Genomic DNA, 27,812 nt, shown 5'->3' on the forward strand with positions numbered 1-27,812 from the left:
TCTGTGTAAACTATAATCTGCCTTTTTATATTAATCTTGGAGTAATAACATCTTCCATGCTGAGTGGCTTTTAAGTCCGTGCTGGTAAAATACCAGTTTCACTATGATGATACTATGTTAACAGCATTTTTACCATGCCTTCTGCTTTTCTCCTGGGGTTATTTCACACCTATAGATGTTCATGTCTGGAACACAGAACCAATCTCCTTCCACAATATCATGGAAGCTGGATATTTACATGCTGTTTATCCTGCTTATAATTGCTTGAAACATACATGTGGCCCCTTCGAGTATCTGAAAATTGTTCCCAAGCATGAAATAAACTGAGAGGAAGACAATTCTCTTTCTGGTTTCTGAGGTGTTGACTTACAACACATAGCTGCGCCTCCATTTAACTCAGATGCTCAGTTGTTTACAAAGTCATCAGACACTAACCACTGTACTATCCCATACTCTTTAAAGACAATGTGTTTGTAATAGTTTGACTTTTATGGATATTGTGAAATAATATATACTTATCAATGTAATTATTTAACAATATTACTATTTTCTGGGTACTACTTGTTTAATTCTGGCTTTCAAAGCAAGTTCTCAAACTAAAACATCCAAATGATCGGTTCATAAATCAGTACAGTATAAACCGAGCTGTACAGTTCTAACAGATGACAGTGGTGAGCGCGAAATAAGAAAGAAAAAAACAAAACAAAAACAAAACACTCGATCCACTTCCAAAAGCTCTCGCTCTCACCTGTATTCATGCATTTTGCGCATGAATCACGTTTCAGGAGGCAGGTCGTAGCGGCGCGCACTGGATCGCTGCAGGAAGAGCGACACAATTAACTGCTGTTGCAGTCCTCACACATTAACAAATACACACGCACACGCGCGCGCGAGCACACACACACACACACACACACACACACACACACACACACACACACACACACACACACACACACACACACACACACACGCAGGCACGCATCCACACACACGCGCGCGCGCGCGATGTAGTAATTACTGGACTTTGCGCTGGTGCAGCCTACACGTGAGACGGAAGCTGTTCCCAGCCAGCGGCGCGCGTGCGCCCTGACAGCAGAGCGGAGCGGTTTTTTGCAAAGTGGCAGCTCCGGCTTCTCTCTCCAGACATCAGTCTGAAACGCAGCTCCACTGGAGGACACACTCTGCGCACCGTCTCCTTCAGCCATCCGGGTTTGAGCCGCCGAGCAACAAAACATCTCCCCCCCCTCCCTTCAAAACTAGAAAAGAGAAGCTCAGCGCTAGTTCAGAGGCTACGGAGAAGTGATGGATGAAAGAATACCGCACTTACAGGACAGGCAGTTCATGGAGCACGCAGATTTCCTGGGGTAAGAAAAGCTTTTGGGAAAACTCAAAGTAATTAAAAAAATCGGTACAACCTGTTTAATTGCTGCACTTTTCTTTGTACTTCAGGATGGATTTCCCTCCGCTCTACATGTGCAAATCTAAACGAGGCATAAAGCGAGAGGACGGTGGGAAGGTGCGCGCTGTTTCATTACACCAATCTTGATTCTGAAGTTAGGCTACATTAAAACCCTAACTAAACTTATTATGACCTATGGAAAACTGTTAAATTTTAACCTCATTGCTATGTTTATCAGCAGGATGCATATAAGTTACCGCACCGGCTCATAGAGAAGAAGAGGAGAGACAGAATTAACGAATGTATTGGGCAGCTAAAGGATCTACTGCCCGAACATCTGAAGCTCTCGGTGAGACACTGTATTGAAAAAAGAAAGTTTTGACGTGCTCTTGAATTTGCGGACTCCACTAAAATTCTTTGTTTATAATAGACGCTCGGTCATTTGGAGAAGGCGGTGGTGCTGGAGTTAACGCTGAAGCATCTGAACGCACTGACTGCTGTCACCGAGCAGCAGCACCAGAAGATCATCGCCTTGCAGAATGGTAAGAGACGCATGCCACTGGTTAGGTTGTAAACATTTAAAGATATGCTAGATATTTTTGGAAAATCTATGTGCTTAATCATGAACTTCCCTACGAAACTAGAACAAAACTTGAGAAACTTCTTAATGTGGCTTTCTAAATGACGTGACACTCTTTCAACTTGTTTTTTCCCCCGCAGGAGACCGCTCAATGAAATCTCCCGTCCACACTGATCTGGATGCGTTCCACTCAGGTTTCCAGACCTGCGCCAAAGAGGTCCTGCAGTACCTGAGCCAAGCGGAGAACTGGACCGCCAGAGAACAGAGATGCGCGCAGCTCATCAACCACCTCCACAAGGTCCTGGCGCAGTTTCAGCCGGACGCACCGCCGCTCCAGCATCAGCTGCCCGCCGGGGACGCGCAGGACGCACAGAAGCCCGACTGTCAAACCAACTGCGTCCCTGTCATCCAGAGGACCCAGGGCGGGGAGCTTAACGAGAACGATACAGACACGGACAGTGGATATGGCGGGGAGGCGGAAAAGAGTGACGGCAAACACAAAGAGTGTGAGCGCAACAAAGCGGTGAAGATCAAGCAGGAGTTTGGAGATGACAGAGCGGCTAAAAAAACTAAGATGTGCTGGTCAGGGAACGGGGACCCGTCCAGACCAGATGTGGCGTTCATGAATTCTCTGATGGGATTAAGCGGTGTGGGACAGCAGACACCGATTTGCATGCCTTTCTACTTCATCAACCCGTCAGCCGCGGCGCCCTATATGCCTTTTTTCGACAAAAGCAACATTGAAAAGTACATGTACCCCGCAGCGGCAGCCTTAGCGTCCCCGTTTCCCTGGCTGTATCCTGCACACGCGTCAGCAGCGGCGGCCGCGGCAGCAGCGGCCGCGTTCCCCGGCCTGTCTGCGCACCTCGGAGCCACCGCTCAGCCCAAAGACTCCCAGCTTCAAGATGACAGCGGATCACGCGAAGCCGAGGCTAGCTCACCTGAGGAGCACGAGGAAACTCTCGCGAGTGACGACGGAGAGGGTGACGTAGATGACATGTCCCCAGACAGCAAGAATAGCCCACCGGAGCATTTTTCTGCCTGTCAAACGAGCTAATAAGTCTGTGTACCTCTCTGAGTTTCTGTATTTACATTTTTTTTAATTATTATTATTTAGGCTAGTTTTAAAACGGGGAAGTTCTCATGTCTACAATATCTTGGGGCAGCAGGGGACATTAGTGTGGAAGCTCATATCTACCATTTGAAAGTATGAAATGGAACACGGTATACCATAAATATGAGTTGAAACTTTAAATTTATTACAGTCAATATCATAAGTGGCTCTCGGTAGCGTTGTCTTGCTGCAACCTGGGTTCAAATCCCAGCTTGGGCTGTTTTTACACGGAGTTTGCATGTTCTCCACATGCATGGGTTGGTTCTCTCTGGGTACTCTGGCCTTCCCCAACAGCCCAAACCATAAATGTGAAGTTAGTTTAACTTGCTCTTAGATATGGTCGTGATGAGCTGGAGACCATGCAAGGACAGTTTTATATAGACTATATTTCCATAATTCATTGTTACCCCCACCCTCCCCACACACACACACCCACATTGTGTCTTTCTTTCATATTTTTAACGTTGAAAGTCATGACTATTAATTTAGTAGTCATGACTTTTTCAAACTCATGACTATGAATATGAATATATATATATATATATATATATATATATATATATATATATATATATATATATATACACAATTTAAAGTCAGCTATGAAAGAAAAATATACATTTTGACTACATGTTAGAACTATGAAACTTAGAGTTCCGACTTTCAGTCACAGGTTTCACTTCCAAAGTCAAAATTATAAGACTTAAAGTTGCATTTTTGACTTTCAAAAAAATAAAAAATAAAAAATAACAAAATAAACAAAAGAACACACAACTATGTGGGCTTTCAATGTAGTCTACATAAAATATAGAGTCATCATTGTAATCTGAAGCCATAATTTCAGTTTGGAAGTCCTAATTTTGAGATTTCAAGACTTAATTCTTTCATTTGAAGTTAGTGTTTTGACTTTGTGTGTTATAAAAAATGAAATGCAAGTTTATTATTTCACTTTTAAATGTAAACACATGAGATACAAAAAGTCAGAATTTGGACTTTCAAATTAATAGTCATGACATTTAACATTAAAAACACGAAAGAAAGACACAATCTTTCTTTTTTTCAAAATTGAAATTATGAGATCAGATTTTGACTTTGGAAGTCCTCCTAATTACAAATTTTGAGATTCAAAGTTATGACAATGGATAATTTTATTTTAAAATCTTGCCAAATGAAATATTTAAAGGTGGAATTTTAACTCTCTTAAATCCTAATCTTTTGTTAAAAAATTACAATAATGTCATCTAATCTTGATTTTGAGAAAGTCTGGGTATAAGTCCTATTTTTTCCTCCCAAAAATATAGGGATATTGTTTTACATCATACAAATGTATTCTAGAACTTATAAATGTGACGATTGAGTGTTATAATTGTGACACTAGAAATTGAAATTATGACTTTGATAGTAAAGTTATGACTTGCATAGTAAAAATCATTCCTGAAACTCAAAGTTATGACATATCATATCCTATTTTTTCTTAAAGTGGTGGGATTGGGCTTCCATACTGTTGTAATTTTGTGTGCCTTTTGCACTTCTGCTTGTTTCAAACAATCTGAATGACTATCGACAAAGATTGACACTTCATGACTGTGTTGTGATGCAGTTACTTATTTTTTTTTAAATCCTCTTTGACAAAATATTTTGACAGGCAGTGTTGGTGTCAAAAATCTAAGTCACCATCACGCTATGTCCCAACCTGTGATACTCCTCATATGTGCATGGGTGCCTCTAGAAAGTTTTGAAATGGGGTGAAAGCATGGAGGGGGGGGCTCTAATAATCTTGTGTTCACACTTTAAAAACTAAAGAGAGGCTTCATAACAGCACACATATAAGGCTGTTTGGCTTGCAAATTTGTAGCCATTACCTTTGCCTCCACAGGCCCCCCATGGTGGCACCCTTTGCAGATGTGGGAACTGGAACTTACCTCGGCTTATAAATAAAAAGAAATAAAGCAAACTCTGGTTGTAAATATTAGCCTGAAATGTTAATGTGAGCTACAGGGATCTGGAGAAGATGCATAGATCTCATTACCTCACTCCAATGTTGCATGAGGCTAGTTGAGAGAAAATTAACTGGCTCATCCTGAAGATACCTGGGTAGGTCCCAACATGAACACCAAAACAAAAGCTACAGATCACTTTTAATATTCAACTTTTGTTTTGGGAACAGGGCAGCGAGATGAGCTTGATTTGCTGAACCTCATCTTAAATGTTTCTTTTAAATGCCAATGCTGTTGGATAAAAAGTTCACAAATCTGTCAGAATAATTGGAACATGAGAATCTCAAGGGTATTCTTAACCAGAATATTGTAGTAACCTCCTGTACTTCCAGGAGACATTGTAGGTTAGCACCTTATAGATCTTTGATATTGAATGTACCTGTATTTTCCCAATATTCCATGTAGGATGAGACGTTAAGTGCACTTTTTTCAGCTTTTAATCCCTTCAGTCACTTTATCATTCAGAAAGTCAATCACTGTAGTTCTTTGTTGTGTTTAGGCTTCTCTTTCAAAAAGATCCAGGTTAGTTTGTATTTATTTCATGCTGTAAAGTGCTGGCTGATTATTTTTCCCCAGTTTTCATTTCAAGCTATTTCATGGGAAAATGAAATTTGGAAACACTGCTCTACGCTTCAGGCAATCATTATCTGGGAGAAAAACTGTGGTCATTGCCATGTTAAGAACTTTTTCAACTTCTCTTTTCTATTTTTTATCAATTCCTGCAAGTGTAATATTGTTCTGTTTTTTTTTTTTAAGTTTTCACATGTGACTGAAAAGGCACAAACCTCATTGTGCTTCACAAACATTTCAATGCGTTTTAGGTTTTGCTTAGTTGTTTTTGCCTCAAAGCTCTTAACAACTTTACAAGTGGCACGTGAATTTGTTGTACATAGTTTTTTGCAATATACCATTAAGTATACATGTTTTGTCAATGTTGTAGAAGTCCTTAGATTTCTTCTTCTTCTTTTTAAAGATTTCTCTGAGCAACTGTTGCACTTTTTGTTGGCGCTTTACACGTATGCTGTTCTAAATTATTGCTGATGAGTTGTAAAATAAATATCAAAAATGAAACTTTACCAGGGTCATCTTTTTCTTGCCCTTGAACTCTTCATGGTCTTACAAGTAAGATGAGATTATACCAATGAACACTGAGCAGTTTTATGTTCTTTGTCGTTAAACTGTCCAAAACCAAGGATAATAATGAAAGTTCAGCAGACAAAGTGGGTTTGAACAATCGTCTCCCCAGCAGAAGAATGTACAGTAAACCAAAGCTTTAAACAGAAATCATGTGATGAAAGGCTGATGAAGAAAAATTACTGTTAGTCTGATGGAAAAACAAGAGGCCTCGTCCCAGTTTGTCAGAAACTTCAAGTAAGATCAAGACCATTCTTTTGCTCTCTCCATAAATGGGCTCATAGTTATTCTTTTCAAAACATTTTGAACGCTTTCTTGAACCCATTTCTCATCTACGTTTTTTTCCCAAATAAGTCAGATATAATTAATAACAAGCTTATTGCCTAAGCCTTTTTTTTTCTCTAGTAAATCCTTCATGATTGCCTAAAGTTTATTTTCATTCTCCACCCCACACTTCTCACTAAAAAACATTGTCACATTGTCAGATTGTTATAGTTTAACAGCTCAAATGACGCAAGGAAACAGTCATTCATAACTTAGAATAGCTATTTGGCTTAGAACCAGTTCAGGTGAGAAAGTTTAATGACAACCTTAGAGTTGGTACTACTCAGTCCAGAAGAATAACAGGAAAAACAGAAAGGACTCATCAGTTGTAACTCAGGCAAAACAAGCTGCTATTTACAACAAAACACTAATGTATGGTGCTGTTACCAATAGATGAGATTTCTGATTATCTCCATATTATACTTTTTTTAGCTTTTTATTTACTTGTACTGCTTTTAGATGTCTCTTGCAATTACCAAAACTTTAGACTTTTATTCTGGATAGCCACCTTTTGGTTTAATAACTGCAAACTATTATTCCTGTGGAAATGTCTCCCTCTGCTGGTCTAAAGCTTAAACTCTTGCTCTGGTCTATCAGTGGAATACTGTAGTGAGAAGAAAAAAAGTAGATCACTTCAGTTCTCAGGCCTTTGGTCTGGTGTCTACCAGTTTATAAAATAATTGAAACAGACAATAGATCCCATACTGTTGTTCTTATTTTTCTAATATAATTAAAAGAAAATTGGGACGTTATGCATGAAAATTCAAGTTCATGGCTCAAAGCTCAAATAACCACTTTTTACAGCAAAACATTGAAGTACCTCAGTAGTGTGGTAACCACACCCACTTCAGGTTTCTGACCAGTCACACAATAGTTAGTGAGGTAGAGCTAATTGTTTTGTTCTTGTAGAGTGTTTATAGCATTTCAGTCAGTTTGAGGTCTAGACTTTAACTTGTTGAGGTAAACCAGTGAAAATCATCATCCTGCCACCACCAAACTTGACAATCAGTATGAGGTATTTGTGCTGATATGTTGCTTAGTTCCAGCCAAGATGATTCTGTGTATTCGGGTAAAAACCTCTCCACTGTGGCATGAAAAACTTAAAGGGAATTATTCAAAAAGTATTGAGGCTCATTCAGATACAACCTTTCAAACTTCAGTCTGACTCCAACGTTTTTAAGAAAGAATGAACTTTCTCCCTCAACTTCTTCAAACAAGTTGCCCTTTTTCTGTGTCTTTCCCAATGACAATTTAGCATTCTATATAAGGCTTATAGAGCTTAAGATATGTTTTCAGTTCATTTCTATGAGCACTGTATTGTCTATCACTATATCACCAATTATGATAATTGGATTTCACATGAGAATACTTCCCCCCTCTGTACAATGCTGTACATTTGTTTGGAAAAGTCCCCATAACCCATAACCTTTCCTAGATCCACTTGGTCAGAAGTCTGGGTGGTTAAATATCACCATAGTGCTACTTTCCTTCTTAAATTTGAAAAAAAAAAAAAAAAAAAAAAAAGTATATACGTCATATTACCAACACAGCTTTTCCCCTATTGGAATTCTAGTTTAATTAATTAATGACTGTGTGGAGTCTGTGGTCGGATCATTGTTTATTATGTCCTCAGTCATAGATACTTTCAGTAAACAACAGTCACACAACATAATTTTATTCAGATGGTTTATTGAACCATGCAATCCATGTCATATCTGCATTCTGTTACAGCCATACACAACTGGCCACAATCTGCAGTAGATTAAGGCAAGAAAAACAAAACAAAAGTTATTTAAAGTTGACATCTTATTAGAGCTCAAGAAGATATGAAGTTGTAAACAGTGACCACAACAATGTGAAAGTTCTGATCCAAATTACAGTACACGTGTTGCAAGTAAAAAACAAAAAGGGAAAACGATTAGAAACTTAACTGTTGCATGTAGTATTACGGTAACAATACAGTGACAAAGTACAGATCCTTCTTGTTTAGTTTGACATTCCTACAAAACACTACAAAACACTGAAAGAAAGGTTGTAGTTTCTTCTGCTCACGTTGCATACCAGCACTGAAATCTACAGTTGTCTTGATCTCAATAATGAATTTTCCAACAACGCCCTCCATAACACCTCCTCTATGCTGGAAAACACCATTAACAATATGAGGATAAGGCACTTTAATGTGTTTAGCAGCTTAACTACAACCTAAGTGAAGCTTCATAACTTGGCTTTTCTGCACTCACACATAGGCAAATTTCTCGAATCGCTGACATATATGCAGACAAACATTTTCATGATTTAACAAGTGCTTCAAACCTTCAAAATTCCACACTGCGTGTGCGCGCATGCAGACAGATGCACACAAGCCATTTTAATTACATTCTCACACTCTTACTTCATGTCGTAGCTGAAACTGTCCACTTTATGACTACCACTGCCAGGTCGACCGATCGGCTTCGAGAACTCTCTGCACATTCAAAGATGGCCGCCAGCACAATCATGCAACAAGCTCAATCTTTGGCCACACACAATCTATAAGATAAACAAGCATAAAATACATTCAGAATATATATATATATATATATATATATATATATATATATATATATATATATATATACATATATATATATATATATATATATATAGATATATATATATCTAGATATCTAGATATATAGATATCTATATATATAGATATATATATATATAGATCTCTAGATATATATATATATATATATATATATATATATATATATATATATATATATATATATACTTTGTTGTTGTTGAACAACAAAAAAATACAGCTGAAAAGGAGAATTAACACTGGTTTAATATGCAGCCATTACTGCAGGAATGCACAACTTCAGAATAAAATGCACTCACTGAATAAAGCTAAAGAGTACAAACATCTACAGTAAGCCTTCATTTTGGTAAGTACACACAGAAACATTCAGTAACAAAAATATGAACCATTTGTGCATAGTTTTAACTTGAACCAACAGAGCACAGGGAGGGATTGTTCACAGTTCTACTACAAACAAGTGGATCCTTCACTTCAATAAGAACCAGACACTTTGCTGGAGAGAGAAACATACATATACAAAGATTCTCATGGTCGCTTTCTAAAAGGCAAAAAGATGAATATAAATCATTCAGCAGGTAGTAAAGTGAAAGTACAATAAGTGGATATGCTGATGGAGGAGATCCACAACAGCCAGACGTTTCAGAGAGAAATGGAAAACATGGATGCACCAGTCGGTAGGGTGCAGTGGTTTTCTCCTGACCATACCTGCCAATTGGTGTTTTATTCCATTAAGCGCTCGATTATTTCCATTCAGAGATTGTATGTTTACCCTTTCTTTACACTTCACACTAAAGGATTAAAAACAAAGAATGCATAGTCTTGAGCTGCAGAGACGACCTGCTTAGGGTCAGACGTAGATCCCCTCTGGGTTCAGGGCAGAGCTAAGAGGGTTGGCGAGGACGCGGAGGTGGCTGGACACAGGCTGGGTGGACACAGGACGCTTCAGCGAGCCAGTCAGCACCGCCAAATCTGACCAGGAAACAAGCAACAGAGAAAGTAAGACTGCACTGCAGCTTTTAATTGAGGAGCGTTTTCTTATTCAGCATCGAGATGGTGCACGTTAAAATTTAGCAAACTGTCACACTACAACACAAGGAAATGCATTAGAGAACTCATAAAAGTGACAAATATTCCACTGGACAATCATAAGGCTGACAATTTGACTAGTTTGTTTTTTAACCACCTATTATTTCTAATACAGTTTCCTTTAAAATACATATAAAAGACAGTAATTTCTGTCAATGCTGTATAAATGTGTCAGAAATTTTGAAGGAAAAAAATTAAAAATAAAATATATGATTTTATACACTCCTTATTTGGAGCCACCAGGGGGCAAGGCTGAGCTTTGCAAAAGGAGTGGAGTCAATTTTATGGCACAGAGAAAATTCATCATGCTCACTCTTCTATGCAAGGTTATTAGAGGATAATCAAGCACTTATTAATTTACATAATGAAAACCATAACAGTGGGCGTGTCATGCAGAATCCCACAGCAACAGTTTAATAAAAGTAGCAGAAAAGCTAGAAGGAAAAAATTATGTTAACAGTTTGGATTTAAAGGCATCCAAAAAAGTAATGGGTAATATATTTGTAAATCTATAAACTTATTATACATTTACTTTCTCTGTGGACTTTTGCCCATTCAAAAAAAACAGTGCATTATATTCAGTATAATGCATTCATCTCCAAAACTTTATACAATAAAAGGGCTATCTTCATAATTGCCTGTAACATGTCTGTGTATAAGTTAACTGCATGTAAGGAACACAGTAATGATCCAAGGTGTGCTTAGAAATAAAAAGCTTAACTCAGTGCGTTTGTATATACTGAGGCCTTATTGCTCACAAAAGCCAGCCGAGGATTTAATGAGGCATCAAGCCTTGTTTATGGTCCAGGCATCCACCACAGCACCACTCACTTTCCTCTTATATTGGCCAAGCCATATGTAGACAGTTTATTGTTAACTGGTGAGTTGACAATTAGTATATAGTTTTTCTCATTTTAGAGATTTGTTTTACATTAGTAGCCTTTATTGACCGGTACAATACAGGAAATGGTCAGAGGGAAGGGATGAGAGGAAGACTTGCAGCAAAGGTCTCAAGGTAGGCGATCAATCCCAGGACGGTCACATTAAGGACTACAGCCTCTACTTCTTTATATTTAATTTCAGCTGTGATTTTATTCAGCCTTTCTGATTTATAAAAATAAACAAAAACGAGCTTATAACAGAATGAGAATAATATGACTGGCTCATTTCACAGGCTCTTTTTCTCAGCTCAGATGGAAGCAGCAGAAACTGTTGAGTTAGCTCAAAACGTTTTATGCAGTATGAGTATAATTAGTGCATTAGTCAATCTGGCCTGTGTGGAACATGCAAGGTCTAACAAACCAGCAGGGGGCCCTAAAAAAAACCTCAACGTCTGTTTCTACCAGGGCTGATCCTCCTCCTTGCACAAACTTTTTAAAAGAACATTTTAGCTTTTCTGCCAAGAAATGTTTTTCTTCAGCTCAGACATAAAAAACAAGTTTCACAAAGTACCGAGTCATTGTATGGTTTTTAAGAACCAACCTTCGCTTCCCTCTCATGGTGCATCGCTTTCCTGAGGAGCATCTGCACTCTGCTGGTAATTTACCGCTGCAGCCTTTCAAAACCGCCACTTACACAGCAACAAAGAGCCGTACTGCATGTTCTTTTCTTTACAGTTATTTTCTCCTTTCACATAGTGACGCACAGAGATGCAAGACAGAACTGAGTCATTTTCTCTCAGCGGGTTGTCAAGAACTGCAGCCGCAGAACAAAGTGCACCTTGACGGACTAAATGATTTTCAAACACTCCCACTGAACTTTGTCGTCTGTTTTACATGCAATACACATGATGTCTTTTTAAATCAAAGAGCACCATTATTCTAAGACGAACTGCATCAGGTCAGATCACACTGCACTCATTCAGTTCATCTCAATGAGTGTTTCATAGTTTCCTGAAAAAGGTTTTAAGTAACACTGAAGACACGTTTCATTACCTGAACCAGAGCTGCTGTTTGCACAGTCCTCCTCCGTTGGTACAGCGGGCAGCACTGTGACCTTGGTTCCAGTCTGCTGGATGAACTGCTGCAGGTTCACCTGCCGCAGCTCCTTGGTCAGCTGTTCCAGCTCCTGCTGCATGTCCTGAAACAGCAGCAAGGAAAATGACAACTCACACTGCAGAGGACCAAAGACAATTTCAATCCGAGACTTCAACCCATGACTACAAGCTCAATATCTGTTACTGATTTCGAATGATTTTCGCAGAACGTTTATAGCGCATTTATTGTTCAATAGTGGCATTTAATTACCAAAAGCATATTTTATTAGCCCAAGTACCAGAGATTTCAATTCTCTTTAAGCTGATTGCATCAAGTTGTTGGTTTTCCAGCAATCCCTCCTTCAAAGCAAGCGAGTTTCAGCAGTGGAAAAGAACCCGGCTCAGTGTGAGCCATCAGGGGTTAGAGTGGTCAGAGCAGAGACAAAACACAGCAGCAGTGGTCGAGAGGTATTTTCTAGCTTGAAGAAAATTTTTGGAATGTCAACTTAGCAACTTGGGTAAGTAAAAAAACAAAAAACAAAATGAAAATCTTGTGTTTATCTTTATGGTTTTTTGACTCTGGCCATTTAAGTTTTCTACATACAGTTGCCAAAATTGAAATCTGTTTAAGCTCAATCTGTCTAAATGTCCTCTTTCCAAGATGAAACTAATTAAACTAAAAATAAATAAATAAAAAAAATCTATGAAAGCAGCAAAAGGGTGCACAAATTTAAGATCCTGCAAGATGCTACTCAAAACAACTTTTTGAAGGCTTCAAGAACTTAAATTGAGATAAATAAATTAAAGATTATTTACAACCCTTAAATGAGGAGCAGGTCACTAGGATATTCTGTAGCCATTTGGCGTGACAACTTTCCAACAGATGTGAGCCTGTTTCTCCAAGTCCTGAGTGATTTCACAACTGGGTCTGTCTCACTTCATCTCTCTCTTCTTGGAGCCCAGCTCTGATAATGAAAGCATTAAAACCAGTAACTTGATTTCTCTTCTCTGTTGAGCTGATATCTCTGTCGGACCTTTCCGGAATGATTCTGCTGCTCTAAAACTGCTCTGAAGTTTTCCTATTCTTGAGCTCTCGCAGTGTGACTTACTGGAGTCCTGCAAGATTTCTGGACTAGTCTAGCATGTGTCGCACTGAAGGGGGCTAAATGTTCATTTTAAATCTAGAGATGTGTTAATCAATTAGGCTTTATGCTTTTAGTTTTCACTGGTAAAGATGCATTTCATGTTATGAAGCAAAGAAATGATTAATAAAGAGAGAGAGTGGGGCAAAAGGATGGATGATATAAGTGAATATTTAGCAGCATAAAAAAAAAAAAAACACTAACTAACTGGTTACTGAATTAGAAAAACTCACCTGTAATTTTTTACTGCTTTGTCCAAGTGATCTGTCCACAGCCCTGCAGCTGCTCTCCAGCTGGATGGCCTGTCTCTCTTGGGCCTTCAACTCCGCCTTGACCCGGAGGACCTGAGCCCGCGCCTCAGCTTCACTGACCCATTGGGTCTCCTGGCGCTCTCTCTGCAGCTTCTCCTCCTCAAGACCTGCTTCTACCCCCTGACAAGCAGAAGACACGGCAATGCAGAAAAAAAAAAACACATCTACTCTTAGACCGCAATCCATTTTCTTTGAATTTACAGAAAAACATCTCCCAATAGATAATATACCTTTAACATTGTGAGCTTTTCTTTAATTTCCATCTCGCAGCCCTGCAGTCGTCCACGCAGCTCCTGCAGTCTTTCCTCCAGCTGCCTCTCGCTCTCTATCTCAATCTGCAGCTCAGTGGCCCAAAACTCTTCCTCTTCCATTTCCACCTCATTCTTCCTAAGGTGCTTCTCAAGCCTCAGGATCTCCTCCAACAGCCCTCCACCTCTACCCAGATCTGCAGCGCACCCAGCCCCTCGCCCCCCTCGGCCCTCGGACCAGTCCAGGAGCTCGGCCTCGTACGCCTCCAGCTTCTTCTCCAGCACGGTCAGAGTCTCTCTTTGCAGACTGACCAGTCTGACCAAATCTTCCATGTGACAGGTCCACAGGCCCGGGGGAGCCATGCCAAAGGCTGGCGCCGCATGGTGGTGAATCCCCCCGTTTCCCAGAAGGAGCCTCCGCTTCCCCTCGGCATCCCCGATCCGCCCTCCGCTCAGGATCTCCCTCAGGCTCCGAGGCGCACCGGTGAAGGTCAGAGACTTCCGGCGCGGTTCACGGCGGTGAAGAGAGCCATCGTTGGGGTGACGGAGCTTTGCAAGAGGAGGCAGGCTCTGACGATGGAGGCCGCGTTCAGGACCCCTAAGTGGGGGGCCCTCTGATGGGGGGCGTTCAGTGAGCGAGGGGCCCGTACGATGAAGGATTAACTGAACGTCACCAGCGTACTGACCCCAGGTGTTCAGAGAGGCCACTGGGCTCTCATGAGGGGCTAAGTGGCGCTCTGTGTCCCGCCATTTCTCGACTAAAGTGTACCTCCCAGTGCGACCTGAAAACAAGAAGCACATTAAAATAATGCACCGTTAGAGATGACATCACAATGCACTGAACACAAAGCTGAACAGGAAGGATAAAAACTGTCTTGATGAAAGTGGAGAGAATAACTTCAAAACAAACACCACATATTAAAGAAGAAGGATCTTCACTCAGAAACAAACTGCTTTTTAGAAGCAATTCTGTTGTAAAAAAGCTGAGATTTAAATTCTCACCCAGTATTTTTTGTGCTTGTGTTTCTTAAACGAAATGAGCAAGAAATTAAAACCTCATTTAAAGAAACCAGAGGCAAAAAGCAGAACTTGGGGAGTTTTATGTGACCAACATAACTGAGAATTAGAAGGGAAATGATTCTTTGTTTTCAAAAATATATTCACAAGATGTTTATTTTATATCCCATCACACATACCGCTGCTGTGTGAAGACTTCAGAGAGTTGATAGAAAACAAACAGAATCACAATGACCAGAGAATACAGCGACCATGTCAGGGATAAAGTCATGGAGAAGTTTAAAGCAGAGTTAAGTTTTGAAACAATATTCTAGACCTAAAAATTGTACACAGCTTTGCTCAATCATTCATTTGTAAATAGAGAAAATACAACACAACGGCAATCCTTACAACAGATGGGTTTTCTACGCCAACAGACCAGATAAGGAGAGCAACAGTCAGAAGAACTTCTAGATATGTTGCTTGACATATGCATTGTTGGGTTGCATTGTTGCTTTACTTGGCATATTTTTATTTATTTACATATTGGATGCCTGTGGTTTGGTGTGGTCCACAGTTCTTGCATTGTCCCACACAACGTGAGTATTGTTCAGGTATAGCAGACGTGTATTGATGGCCCTGACTGAAACCCCACGACACGCCACTGAGAAGAAGTTATGGATCCACTGCATAGATCCACATGTCAGGTGGAAGAATCAGTTGAAAGGAGCCCCGTCCCAATACTCGCATTACATCCCACGCCCCTCTATGAAGTGCATACTCAGTCAACGTGTACATAAGGTTGAAAGTGTGCAAAAACAGGAGATTTGGGGCTGTACAGGTTACGTCAACGACCTGCACCTCTGCGTCGTAATGGTGACATCCAAAATGGCGGAACTGTTTTGACATTTGTGGTGCTAAAAGTGATAGTACAACTACAACCGTACAATTTTAAATGTACAGTATCAGGGATTTTTGCTTTCAAAAGTTGTTGCAGGAGATATTTGATATTTGATACATACTCACTGTATGTTGAGTAATAATAAACACTCAACATACAGCCAGAGTGACAACTGAATGCTCAATATCACAGCACATTAATGTGTTAAAACACATTAATCTTATTTAGGATCTAATCCAAATAAATTCTGCAATAAAGTTGCTTTTTACAGACCCTCATCCAATCTGAAATAAAGCTTTTCAAATTTTACTTGTAAATTTTACTTTGAACCCGATACACAGCTTTCAAAATAAAATTTACAAGTAAAATTTGAAGAATACATGACGTATGTTGAAGTTTGTGGTTTAATGGGGGCACGAATACTTTTTACGAGTGTTGCATTCAATAGAAAATTAAACAAATATAAATCCGTAGAGTAAAGGGTTTTCTGCAGTTTCAGCACTTCAACAGCTTTTCCCATTTGGTTCATTGATTATAGTATAGATTTCTTTCACGTCTGACAATAAAAGCCTACAAAAGTGCATACACAGAAACGCTCAATAAACGTCAAAGTGCAAAATCATTATTTGCGTTTGATCCGTTAGCGTGGTGTATGTGTGGGGAACATTGAAAGCCAGAGGAGGGGGCTCAGAGAGAAGTGCTGCTTCCATAGTTTGGCAGGATACGAAGGGATGAGTCAGACTTTCCTTCGTCCTCCTGCGCTTAGTGGGAAGTGATGTCAATACATTCTGCTCAAGTGCCCCCATTTTTGCAGCAGCCATATGGAAAAGCAGGGTGCGGAAAGCCAAGCAAGCACCAATATAGCCCCTGATTATGGCCCACCATTTCTCAGCAGGAGCCTAAAATGAAGGCTTGAGAGAGGACAGTTGCTTACGTCATCAGGACCTCTTTGTGTGTCTAAAAGCGACAGTTTGGCATTTTAGAGAAACTTACTATGATTATTGGAGAATATTTATCAATGCAAAGAAGCACAATCGCACACTCGTCTATCAGGGTCAAGGTTTTTCTGAGCTTTTCTTAAACAATAATGCAAATTGATTAAATTTGTGGATCAAAAAGATCAGCAAAATGTATCTGGAAGCTGATGAATAACATGGCTGAAAGCGTCCTTTTAACACAATTATTTCAAGATAATGTATCATTTGTCACATTTTCTCAAAACAACAAAGGTTTTAATATTGAAATGTGAATTTATTGTTATTATTATTATTATTATTATTATTATTATTATTATTATTATTATTATTATTATTATTATTATTATTTTGTGCAATAACTCAAAATTATTTTTAAATTCAAAAAGAAAAATTCTTCCTCATCAGAAATCAGTTCACTTTTTGGTGATTTCAGATTCAATAAAATGTCACATTATTCAAGAAACAAGCAGATTGGCATTACACAGGAAATCCTAATTTTCAACCACTAAACAAATATGGACTCATTTCACATTTGACCTTAAATGCACCACCAGTAACTGTATGTTGCCGAATCTTTGCTGACTTAAACAACAGATGGTAACGTTAACCTCGTAAACTTTAGGTGGACAGAAAATGAGACCAAATGAGCAACAAAGATGTAGTGATGAGTTTGAAAATATGACTATACCCAAAATTCTGCTTGCAATATGAAGCAAAATTAGAGTTTAAAGATCTGAAAAAACGCTTGAGAATTAAACTGCAAGTGTATAAATCATGGTATAGATGCTGCTAATAAAAAGGCTGCTTTGGCTGTTGCTATCCCTTGATCCTCTGTGTTTTGTGACCTGCTTTGTACACTGTACTGAAAAACACACTACAGGCCAAAAGATTAGAACCGCGGGGTTCCAACATGAATGATTCCCATTTCAGGAATCGTAACATGATTAACAAATTCAGCTGGATCAAGTCAGGTCCTCGATTGTGGTTGGCAATCCCAATGCCGATGTGGACAGTGTACAGAAATGCGTAATAGGACCAAAATTTCTCCACTGTCCCACAACTGGGAAATATAAAACTTCCCTACTGATTTTATTTGACTTCTTTATTTATTTTATAAATTATTCTAACTAAAGCACACACCAGATCTTTCATAAGACCTCGTAAAATTCTGAAAGTCAACAAAATAAAATAAAATCTCTAAGTAACTTTGTAAATAGGTGGGGGGGGAGAAACCAAGCCTCCTTCTAAGGCTAAGGGACAGATTATACCCCCGGTGAGCTTCTAGTAAAAACAGGAATATTTACCTATAGCCTGAGCCAGAGCAATCACCACTTCCTGGCAGGTGGTTGCTTCCGTGACCCCGCACACAACCCTCTGGACGCCATCCACCCAGACCTTCAGCTCCATTTTGGGGTCAGAAGTGAGCGGGGCCGTTACGGTGTGTGGCCCCCAACATTATTCAAGGCTGGAATGATGGCAGTTCGCAGGAAATCCCTCTTTCTAATGTACTGTGTAGGAAACAAAGGGGAAAACAGGAAGCGGTTAGTCACGATGCAGTTGTACGGCCAAAGTTACAGAGCTTGTGACTGAGCCACCCATTTGTAGAATAGCAGCAAAAGTTTTACAACGAGAGAAAATTATAACATGTAAGAGAGTCCAAGCGGAGAATGGACTCCAGGCATGCCTGGCCACCTGGCCTTAACAGTGTTGTTTTGTTCCTCTCTATGAATAGGTACATGACTGTTGGGGGTGCAGGAAGAATCTGCCAGCAGACATTCCCAAGGCCAGTTCCTGCTTTTGTACTGGGTATTAGATTGAGGCAGGATGACAGAAACATTACCTCAGAAAGGACAGAATGTGACAGGGATTAAAATATGGGAAGAGTCTAAAAAGAAAATCAAGACCAACGTTTTAGAAAAGAATATTTTAACATAATCACTGCTTTTTAAATTGTTCTTCATGGACTCACAAAGCAGGTACCAAGATGTGGATAATTACTGACAGGAATTCTTCAACATGCTCTTCAAGGACAGTACGTCGGGTCAGAATGAACAGCCCATCTGTATCCCTCTCTATGAATCTAACCCACACAGCTGTGTGAAAAGGACCCTTTGTCCACCAGCCCTCCCAATTACACCTCCCCCAGCTCAGGTATTCCCTGTCCACATTCACAAAGTCATTCACTCCAGTCAGTCTGTCCCAATAGTCGCCAGCCAACTGCCTTTTTTTTTTACATGTATTCCAAACCCCATGCAGCCCTTCAAGGCAGCAGAGAAGGACAAACAACTGGAGTTGGACTAATTAGCTGAAGGCTACTTTTTGAGAAACAATGAAATGCGTCTAAAAGAAAAAGTCGCCAGGAAGGAAAACTTCTTGCCTGATTGTTTGACAAATTAAAACAAAGCTGTGTTTCTGTTCAGAAAATCTCATTTTCGTACAAAAACATCAAAACTCTGCTTTGTAGGTACTAGAGTGTCGTCTGCACGCTCTATTCTTGGCACAGACACAGCTGGTCAAAAAGGGCTTTTGTCCTTCTCTTCAAACGGCCCTTAAATGGCACTGAAGCACTGAAGGATGAGGAGCTGGAAAACACTCGCAGTCAAGCAAACAGGGAAATCTTTATGTTCTGTGAATCAAACCTTTTATTCCCCCTTTATTTAAAAGCAATTTCAAAATCAGTAATAGTACTGGACCTGAAGGAGAGAGGGCACTACAGCTCAGCCGATGGGGAGGGTATGGAAATACTAAAAGTTAAAAAACACAACTGCTTGAGTTTTTTTTAAATAATATATTGGGATTTTAGGTGATACACCAACATAATTAGTACCTCTGAACAACTTTCCTTTGCTCCCACAGATTCTCAGTTGAATTTAGGTCTGGACTTTGACTAGGTCATCCTAATGCATGTATATTTTTTGCAATCTTAACCATCTCATTTTAGGTGTCTTGCTACATCCATTGTTCCCCATAAGCTCTGACTGGTTTTCTTGCCCCTCTGGAGGAAAAGCATTCCCACAGCATGATGCTGTCAACTCATGTTTCTCTGTGTGGTTGGTGCATTTAGGGTGATGTGCAGACTTAATTTTCTGTCACAAATAGGTCCAAAAGTTCTGTTTTGGTGTCATCTAACCAGATCACCGTCCTCTGAATGTTTGCTGTGACCTCCATATGGTTAAACTGGAACTACCTGTGGCTTTTTTACAAAAATAACTGATTCTACCCATTGAGAGGCCAGATTTTTAGAGTATATGACAAACAGTTCACTTCACAAAGGAATCTCCCTCCTCCTGTGGATCACTGCAGCTTCTCCAGAGCATATTGGCTGCTTCTCAGTTTTTCTTGGCCAATCTGTTAGTTCAGGTGGACGGTCATAGCTTGTGGGTTTGCATGTGTCATAGTTTTTCCATTTTAAGATAATGGATTGCACAGTTCTCACTCAGTCAGATGTCCAAAGCTTAAAATATTGTTTTATAACCTAATCCTGCCCTAACCTTCTCAACAACTTTCAGACCCATCTTATCCATTTCTTGGTCTACATGATGCTGTTAGCTGACTAATGTTTTACGACAAATATCTAAGGCATTCATAGTAGAGCTGGATTAAATCCAAGATAAAATTACACACAGATGGACTTTATTCTGAAATCCATTTCTGAAGGAACAGGTATTTATTTAGAGGTATCAGAGTAAAGAGGATTAAAAAATGCGTGTAACATTTTCAACTTTATTTTGTAATACATGAAATAGCTACATGTCATTGTTCTTATACTTCACAATTGTTCCGCTACCCTGGGTTGATTTATCATAAAATACCCACTGATATTTGTGGTTGCAACATGACAAAATGTTGCAATCCCTTCCAAAAAGACACTACATTTTGAGTTACATAAATTTAAAAGCTGCAGCTCAGACTCAGAGCTCCCTTCTTTCATGTTGTACTTCTTGACATTAGCTCAGAAAACCCAACTAATGATACGGGCACAGCGGTGCAGGGCACAGTGCCATCCTGGGCTCTGCAAGCTCTATTCTGTTGGCCCGTCAGAGCCGCAGCCTGGGGGGATGCCCGCCGCCTGATTTGTGCAGCCTGCATTTTGCCAGAAAAGCATTCTACGAGGCAGATGAGCTCTTGGATTTCTATTAAAGCTTAGCTGAGATGATAAACTTCTGCAAAACCTCAAATCCAGATGATTTGAGTGTCTGTTCTCATTTGTTACTGTCCGGTGTTGAGTAATAATGACTGGACCTGCATTCCTCACTGAGAAGAAAAGTGTGTGAGCAGCACCAAGCAGCTTGCTTCCCTGGCTGCTGATGACAACTCTCCAGACCTACAGGAGCATACCAAGCTGGCAGAGAAAAGGCTTCAGCTGGCTGCTGGTGTAAACATTCTACCATATGCTCCCATGAGTGCATCAACGCAACTAATATACCCTCAGTCACATACACAAAAAGGGAAAAAGTCTAGTTATTTAGCGCTACAATGCATTTGCTGAATTTACAAGCATTCTAGCATCACAGCTTGCCTGCATTGTGCAGGTTAGGACTTTGCTCTGGGTTCTTACACAAAATATCTCAGTCCTTTTTAACACCTTTTTCTTGAACAAACAAAATTTTACTATGTATTTATGGCAGATATTGTACAGTGGTCAGGCTTTAAATATTGAATCTACAAATACCACAGAGTGGATACATAGAGGGGTGGATGGTTAGACATACAGATGAATGGAGGTATAGATGGATAACAAGATGGACGAAGAGACGGGTGGATAGGTCAGGAGAATAACGGACATGGACGAATGAATGAAGGGACTAATGGAAAGAGGGAAGGACAGATGGATGGGTAGGCAGAGTTACAAATAAATGGAAGGATGGCTCTTTTAGTGGAATAAACTCTAGAAATGCAAATATTCTGATTCTGAAGCAGAAAACACCACAGATTTCCGAAATGTGTTTGAATCCTGTTTGCAGATAGCCGGCGTGTTAGACGAAAACAAAACGAGCATTCATTCATTACATCGAATAAAAAAGGCTTGAGCAAAACGATCTCACAGGAAACCACCAGCCTTCTAACACTTGCTGCCTCACAAATCTATCCTGTTCCACTTCCTGTCCACATTCGCTGACCATTGTTCACCCAAAACAGAGGACAATACAGCCGTACAACTCAGTGTTGAAAATTCTTCCCTGTAATTAACGGGAACACCAAGTAGCACAGTCAGACTAATTCAGAACAAGAGGTTCCTGATTCCTAAAAGTCCCCAACACTGCTGTTAATTAGAGACAGAAAGATATTTCTCACAGACTTGAGCAACATCACAATAATGCCTGAACCCCTCCTCTCTGTTGGTTACCAAACTTTAAGTCAAACTGTGCACCGAGTACAGCAACATGTAATTACAAGCAATTTTTACTGGGCTGTAATTGGCAGCAGCTCTGTTGTGAAATGGTTCTCTGCGAGCAATCACAGCCAGACGGCGGTTTTATTGTTTAGGCACCGGTGGCAGAAAGCTCTTCCGCTCTTCCAAATATCCAACATGTGCTGAGACTACATAAATATGTACAATTTATGGGATTAAAAACTAAGACCAAATATTGCATAGTGTTCTGCAAATGTTTTCACACTCCTGTAACTTTTCCTAGGGGTTTTCATGAGTACTACACTATAGCCACAAACTTTATTGCGCCATCACTGTCCGACTAAGTCACCTGGAATTAAGAAACCAAATTGTTCATAGCCTTCTATTGGTTAATCATTTATTGATCATTATATTTCAGCGGGCAGCAAGTTGCTTAAACCAAACTGATGCAGGAATTAGCATCTGAATTCTTAAACAACTATATCAAAGAAAAGATGCTGATCTGTTTCAGAAGGGTTAAATAATAGCCACGGATCAAACAAAGATAACAGTTAAGGAGATTGCTCAAGCTGCTAAAACTAGGTCAAGAACTCATCATGAAAAAGTTGTGAAATTATTAGGAAGCTAACATCTTTGCAGAAGAAATGTGGTTGGGAGAAAAAAACAAAACACTTGAACGCTAGTTATTCGCGATCACTTAAAAATGTGGTCACAAAAATGATAGCAGAACTCAGGGCTGTGTTCAAGCGTATTTCACTGTGAAGGAACCTGAAAGGATAGCCACTAAACTGCTGCATTGCCTTTAGAAAACCACTGATCAGCGAGGATATTGTGGGGAAAAAAAGGCTTCAGTTTGGCAGATAGCTTAAAGATTGGACTCTGAAGCAACGTATGAAGATCATTTAGTCTCATGAGTCCAGATTTACCTTCCTCCACAGAGAATGGCATATCAGGGTAAGAAGAGAGGTGCATAAAATTATGCATAGGACAACCATACAAGCCGTTGGGGACACTACTCTGAATTGGTGAGGAGAATGAGGTTATCTGAATATACTAACCAGGTTATTCCATCAGTGTATTTCTTTTTCCCTGATGATGCATTGTGCAAGAGGAACATGAGTTATCATTTTCACACAATGATTGGGCAACACAATGTCCACAGAGATCTTTGGAGGTGTGCTAGAAAAGAAATTGTGCGTTACCAACTCTTCCATCCCATTAGAAAAAATAAACTCTGGGTGGAAAAACATGTTATGACACTGGAGATTCTTATCGCAGTTATGCCACAGCAAAAGCCTGACTAAAAGCTGAAGGCGGGCCAACGTATTATTAGAATACTTTACTCTTTTTTGAATGGTAGCTTATTTTGAAGGTCTCGTGGAAGTAGTAGAGAAGATAGCTCAAATAACTAAAGTACAATTCCAAATAGTTATTCTGGTTCACAAGCATCATCATTTAGGTTTTATCTTAATCATTGTGAATTATAATCCAAATAATTGTTTCCTTAGTAATGACAAACAATACGGAAATGACCCTAGTTCAAACCTCTTTAATTTGGCACCCCCAAATAAAACCCAGTGAAACTAATTACATTCCAAAGTCACCAGATTCGTAAACAAAATCCACCTGCGTGTATTTAAACAATTGTTTAAACATAGTTGTTAAGTACGTTATAAAGACTTCACAGGTGTGTTAGAGAACATAAGCAAACAAACTGCATCACCACCAGAGAACATGGCAAACAGATCAGTGAGAATTTTAAATCAGACTTGTGCTTTAAAAACAATATCCCAACCTTTGAACATCTAACAGCGTTGTTCCATCCATCATCTCACACCTGAAGGAGTTTGGCACAACTGAAAACCTCCCAAGACACGACTGTTCACCTGAGCGTACAGGCCAGGCAGGGAGAGAATTAAACAAAGCTCAGGTAGGAAGACTCCTTGAGAGGAAAACTATTATATATTAGATATCAGAACAAATCTGGCCTTTATCAACAAAGCCATTGTTGAAAGAAAGCCATAAGAAGTTTGATGTAAAGTCTGTGACATGTCATGCATGAGACACACCAAACATAAGGAGGAATGTACTCTGATTACAAGAGACTCTACTTGCAAATTGATATGCAAGGCAAAAATATAAACACTGAACATCACGCTGAATGTGCCATCCCTACAGTGAAACAAAGTGGTGGCAGCATCATCCTGGGTGAGAGCTTTTCTTATGTAGCGACTGGAAACTTGGTCAGGGTTCAAGAGAAGGTGGATTTAGTTGAATATAATGTCAAGAAAACCTTTACCAAACCTAAATCCAATCTGTCTCCAGAGATATTTTCCACGTTGATGTATTTTGAAAAGAAAAATGAGAAAAAAATGTAATCACAGAGGTATCAGAAAAGACTTACAGTTGTATAGTGGATTTCTATTTGTCTTTGTACTTTGTGTTAATCAAGCACATAAAAAAGAAAGAAGACTTTATCAAAACAGTCTGACACTCTGACATGATGAAAGTTAAGCATTGTGATTCTTCCAGGTGTGACTTCAGTTACAACGTTTCTCTCTGCAAACTATGCCAGCTTTGGGTGTGTACAATGAAACAGAGCGCATGGTAGAGACCAGAGGAAGGCCTTGATCCTGGAGGGTGGGAACTGATAACAAACAGAGGATACATTCCTGCACTGACAGAAAGCAACTGGCCATGACAACAAGATAAGAACGTTATGGGTTCCTTTCTGCCAACGGATCCTTGATGTTCACAAGCAATGACAGCAACCTGTCTCCACTTTCAAACGCTTTATTTTGAATAATTTTGAAAGATTCCTTTTGCATTTACTTGCAATGCAAGTAAATGCATTGCAATTTATGTTAGTTGCTAAACTGCAAGGTGAAACACTGAATAAAACTTTTACTAAATTATTCAGCAGAACTGACTTGCATGCAACATGTTTTTTTTTTCTGCCAAAAACTTTAAAAAGTGTTTCAACTGAGCAATCTGCAGCACCAAAGCTACACTGAAGAAAAGAAAAAAAAAACTAAAGGGAATAAGGAATGCCCAGCACTAGCTTAGAACTATTTAGCTCTACTTTAAAGACTGGGGAGTTTTGGGATTAAACCCACATCCAGTCACGCACCCACAGCTCCTCTGAGCTCTTCAATATCCCCCCCCCACCCTGGAGCTGCAAACGCCTTTCTCTGCGTCCGCCTGGTTGATATTAAACTAATACGAGCTAAAGTACCCCCTCCTCCCTATTTTGGGAGGTCAGTCCTGGCAGGATCTCCAACATCTGGACGGCACGTTCAGCCAGCTATAATGCCGCCTTTGTTCCCCTGCCATATTCACTGCTCACTAGGCAGCTTTGAGGGAGCAGCAGGAGCAGGCAGGAGGCTCATGCAGCGGGGCAGAGGAGCAGCAGCAACACAGCAGGGCTGCGGGAGGCATCTGGCCAATTTTTACAAGTTACTGAGGTTCGTAAAACATCATCTGGAGCAGACTTCTTTGCACTGCGTATACAGAGCTAAATGGGCAGAGATGAGCAGCTGGGATGGCTGCATTTATTTACTTTTTAGCGGCTGTCTCTAAAATAGAAAAATTAAAAACGAACTTGAAATCTGACCTGACCACAGACTTATTTAGTTGCGGTGTATATATTTGTACATTAATCAGATGAACAACACTTTGCATCGCCTTGTTGCTCAAAATGTGCTATAAATAAAATTACCTTACCTACCTTACCTTACAACATGGAATGAACTACAGTACACTGAAAAACTATTCACACCCCTTAAGATAAAAAACAATCAAACATAGAAATGTAAAGTGTGGTGTTCAGTTGCATTCATCACCCTTTATTCCAACACCCCTAAATAGTGCAGCAAAAAAACAAACAAACAAAAAAAACATTATAGTGCACATTTTGTTAAAGTACAAGAATCAACAAAAACAATTATCAATTTTGGAATTTTGGCCAGATGGAGAAGATATTCTGACCAAGAGTAATTAAGAGTACCGTAAACTTGATTTGCATCATTCTATTTCTATGTTTGTATTAAAACATAACAGTTCTACAAATGGGTTATGTAGATTCATTTTTGCTAGTTGAGAAGCTGTGTTTTCTTTTTACTTGTTTCCTTATAAATCATAATGTAACACAATGCTTAAAACAATTGCATTTTTAGTTAATGATAAGGGATAAAGTTGTGAAGAAGTCTAAAGCAGGGTTTACAGACTGGGCAAGGAGAGCATTAAGCAGATAGTAAGAAGGAAGCCACCATTGAAATAACACCTGAAATAACACCGTAAGAAGTCCTAGTTAAAGATTGGAAAGAGTAAGGGCAGCTCAGCTCGATAGTGAACTGAAATCAAACACCAAATCACCTGTAGTACACCAAGGCCAAAGTGACACATGTTGGTGGCAGCATCATGCTGTGGCCCACTGAAGCTTTTCTTCAGTGGTTTTGGGAAAACTGATTTATTTTGATGGAAACTGTTAAGAGGTTGGGGCTGATGTTCACTTCCCAGCCACACAACAGACCTAACTAATAAAATGCATTGACTCAAGGCATATTTAGGAATTAGGATGGTCCAGTCAAGTCCAGTTACAAAGGCACGCAAAAATATTTTCATTTCCAAAATAAATAATAACAATAATAATTATAATTTTCCCTTGTAATCATGTACTACATTTGTATTTATCTAATATATGTTAAAATACATTGAAATTGTTGGTTCTAAAAAGGGACGTGAATACTTTAGCAAATAATTGTGTTTACCATACTAGCTCTTTGTCTGACTCCGTCACTTTCAAATACGGAAAAGTTCATAACATTTCCAGATGGGCTGAAAGACCTGAGAACTAGCCGTAGTGGAAAAGAGAAAAATCTTTTTTGGGAGAATCTTCTGCAAAAAGCATTTGGCCTGTTGAGCAACAATCCAGGAGAACAAAACTCTGCATCACATCAGATCACATATAAAGATCTTAGCCTAAGTTGTATTAGAGCTGAACGTTAAACACAGGGACAGACGAAATGCAAGAGTATTGAGTGGAGTTATGTGAAGGCTGGATGAGCCTCTAATGGCGTTAACGGGCTGTAGTTGGATCAGAGTAGCAGAAGTATCCCACTATGGAAATGTTTCCGCTATTTTAACCTTACACTATAACAAACTGGCTCAGCTGCGGTAACAGTCTGCAGCAATCAGCCCACACTAAATATCCTACCTTCAAGATACAAAGCAGATCCAGCTCAGTTCTCCCTCTCCGAGGGGAAGTTTGAGGAGAAAACACAGGTAAAAGAGCGGATTCCGCAAAATGTGTCCCGTTTCACCATTGCCCAATAAATCACTTCCAAGGAAATGCGACAAAATAGGAAGGGGGGGAAAAAATCACGTTTTACAAACAGAAGAAGGCCGTGGATGAATCCAGATGAAAACAGATATCTGACGTTCCAGCCCGCTGCCTGAAAGTTTGTGTTTGTCCTCTGCGGTCTTGGGGCTCAGCTGCGGAAAACGCTCCTCTCTCTCCTGCCTCTCCTCTCCCTGTTTCATTACTCCTGCTGGTAAAGAGCTACATCGCCTTGGAAGAACTGGGACACCGCAAGGCATTGTGGACCCTTTAAAGCTGCAATAACACTCCGACGGGGAGGATGCCTTCAACTTTTACACATACCGGACATCTAAACAGAATATTTT

The 27,812-nt window shown here is 39.7% G+C and overlaps 2 protein-coding genes across 5 annotated transcripts; one reads left to right on the forward strand and one right to left on the reverse strand.

Moving 5' to 3' along the window:
• The first annotated feature begins 935 nt into the window (after nt 1–935).
• bhlhe41 (basic helix-loop-helix family, member e41) lies at nt 936–6,169 on the forward strand. 2 transcript variants are annotated; one of them, XM_044124686.1, is made up of 5 exons: nt 936–1,367; nt 1,453–1,519; nt 1,641–1,751; nt 1,833–1,944; nt 2,123–6,169. In XM_044124686.1, the coding sequence occupies exons 1-5, from the start codon at nt 1,306–1,308 to the stop codon at nt 3,037–3,039; spliced, it is 1,269 nt and encodes a 422-aa protein (XP_043980621.1). In that variant the 5' UTR covers nt 936–1,305; the 3' UTR covers nt 3,040–6,169. The 2 variants fall into 2 exon arrangements, with proteins under 2 accessions (XP_043980621.1, XP_043980622.1); XM_044124687.1 differs by having other exon boundaries at nt 938–1,367; nt 1,644–1,751.
• Nucleotides 6,170–8,223: 2,054 nt separating this feature from the next.
• On the reverse strand, nt 8,224–27,722 carry LOC122835621 (ras association domain-containing protein 8). 3 transcript variants are annotated; one of them, XM_044124805.1, is made up of 7 exons: nt 27,343–27,722; nt 18,079–18,282; nt 13,883–14,682; nt 13,575–13,772; nt 12,159–12,303; nt 9,976–10,107; nt 8,224–9,080 (listed from the first exon to the last, which is right to left on the reverse strand). In XM_044124805.1, exons 2-6 carry the CDS (start codon nt 18,179–18,181, stop codon nt 9,986–9,988), a joined length of 1,368 nt encoding a protein of 455 aa, XP_043980740.1. In that variant the 5' UTR covers nt 18,182–18,282; nt 27,343–27,722; the 3' UTR covers nt 8,224–9,080; nt 9,976–9,985. The 3 variants fall into 3 exon arrangements, with proteins under 3 accessions (XP_043980740.1, XP_043980739.1, XP_043980741.1); XM_044124804.1 differs by lacking the exon at nt 8,224–9,080 and having other exon boundaries at nt 9,364–10,107; XM_044124806.1 differs by lacking the exons at nt 8,224–9,080; nt 27,343–27,722 and adding an exon at nt 26,897–27,236 and having other exon boundaries at nt 9,364–10,107.
• Nucleotides 27,723–27,812: the final 90 nt, after the last annotated feature.

This window comes from Gambusia affinis, linkage group LG08 (genome assembly GCF_019740435.1).
Source record: "Gambusia affinis linkage group LG08, SWU_Gaff_1.0, whole genome shotgun sequence".
NCBI lineage: Eukaryota > Metazoa > Chordata > Actinopteri > Cyprinodontiformes > Poeciliidae > Gambusia > Gambusia affinis.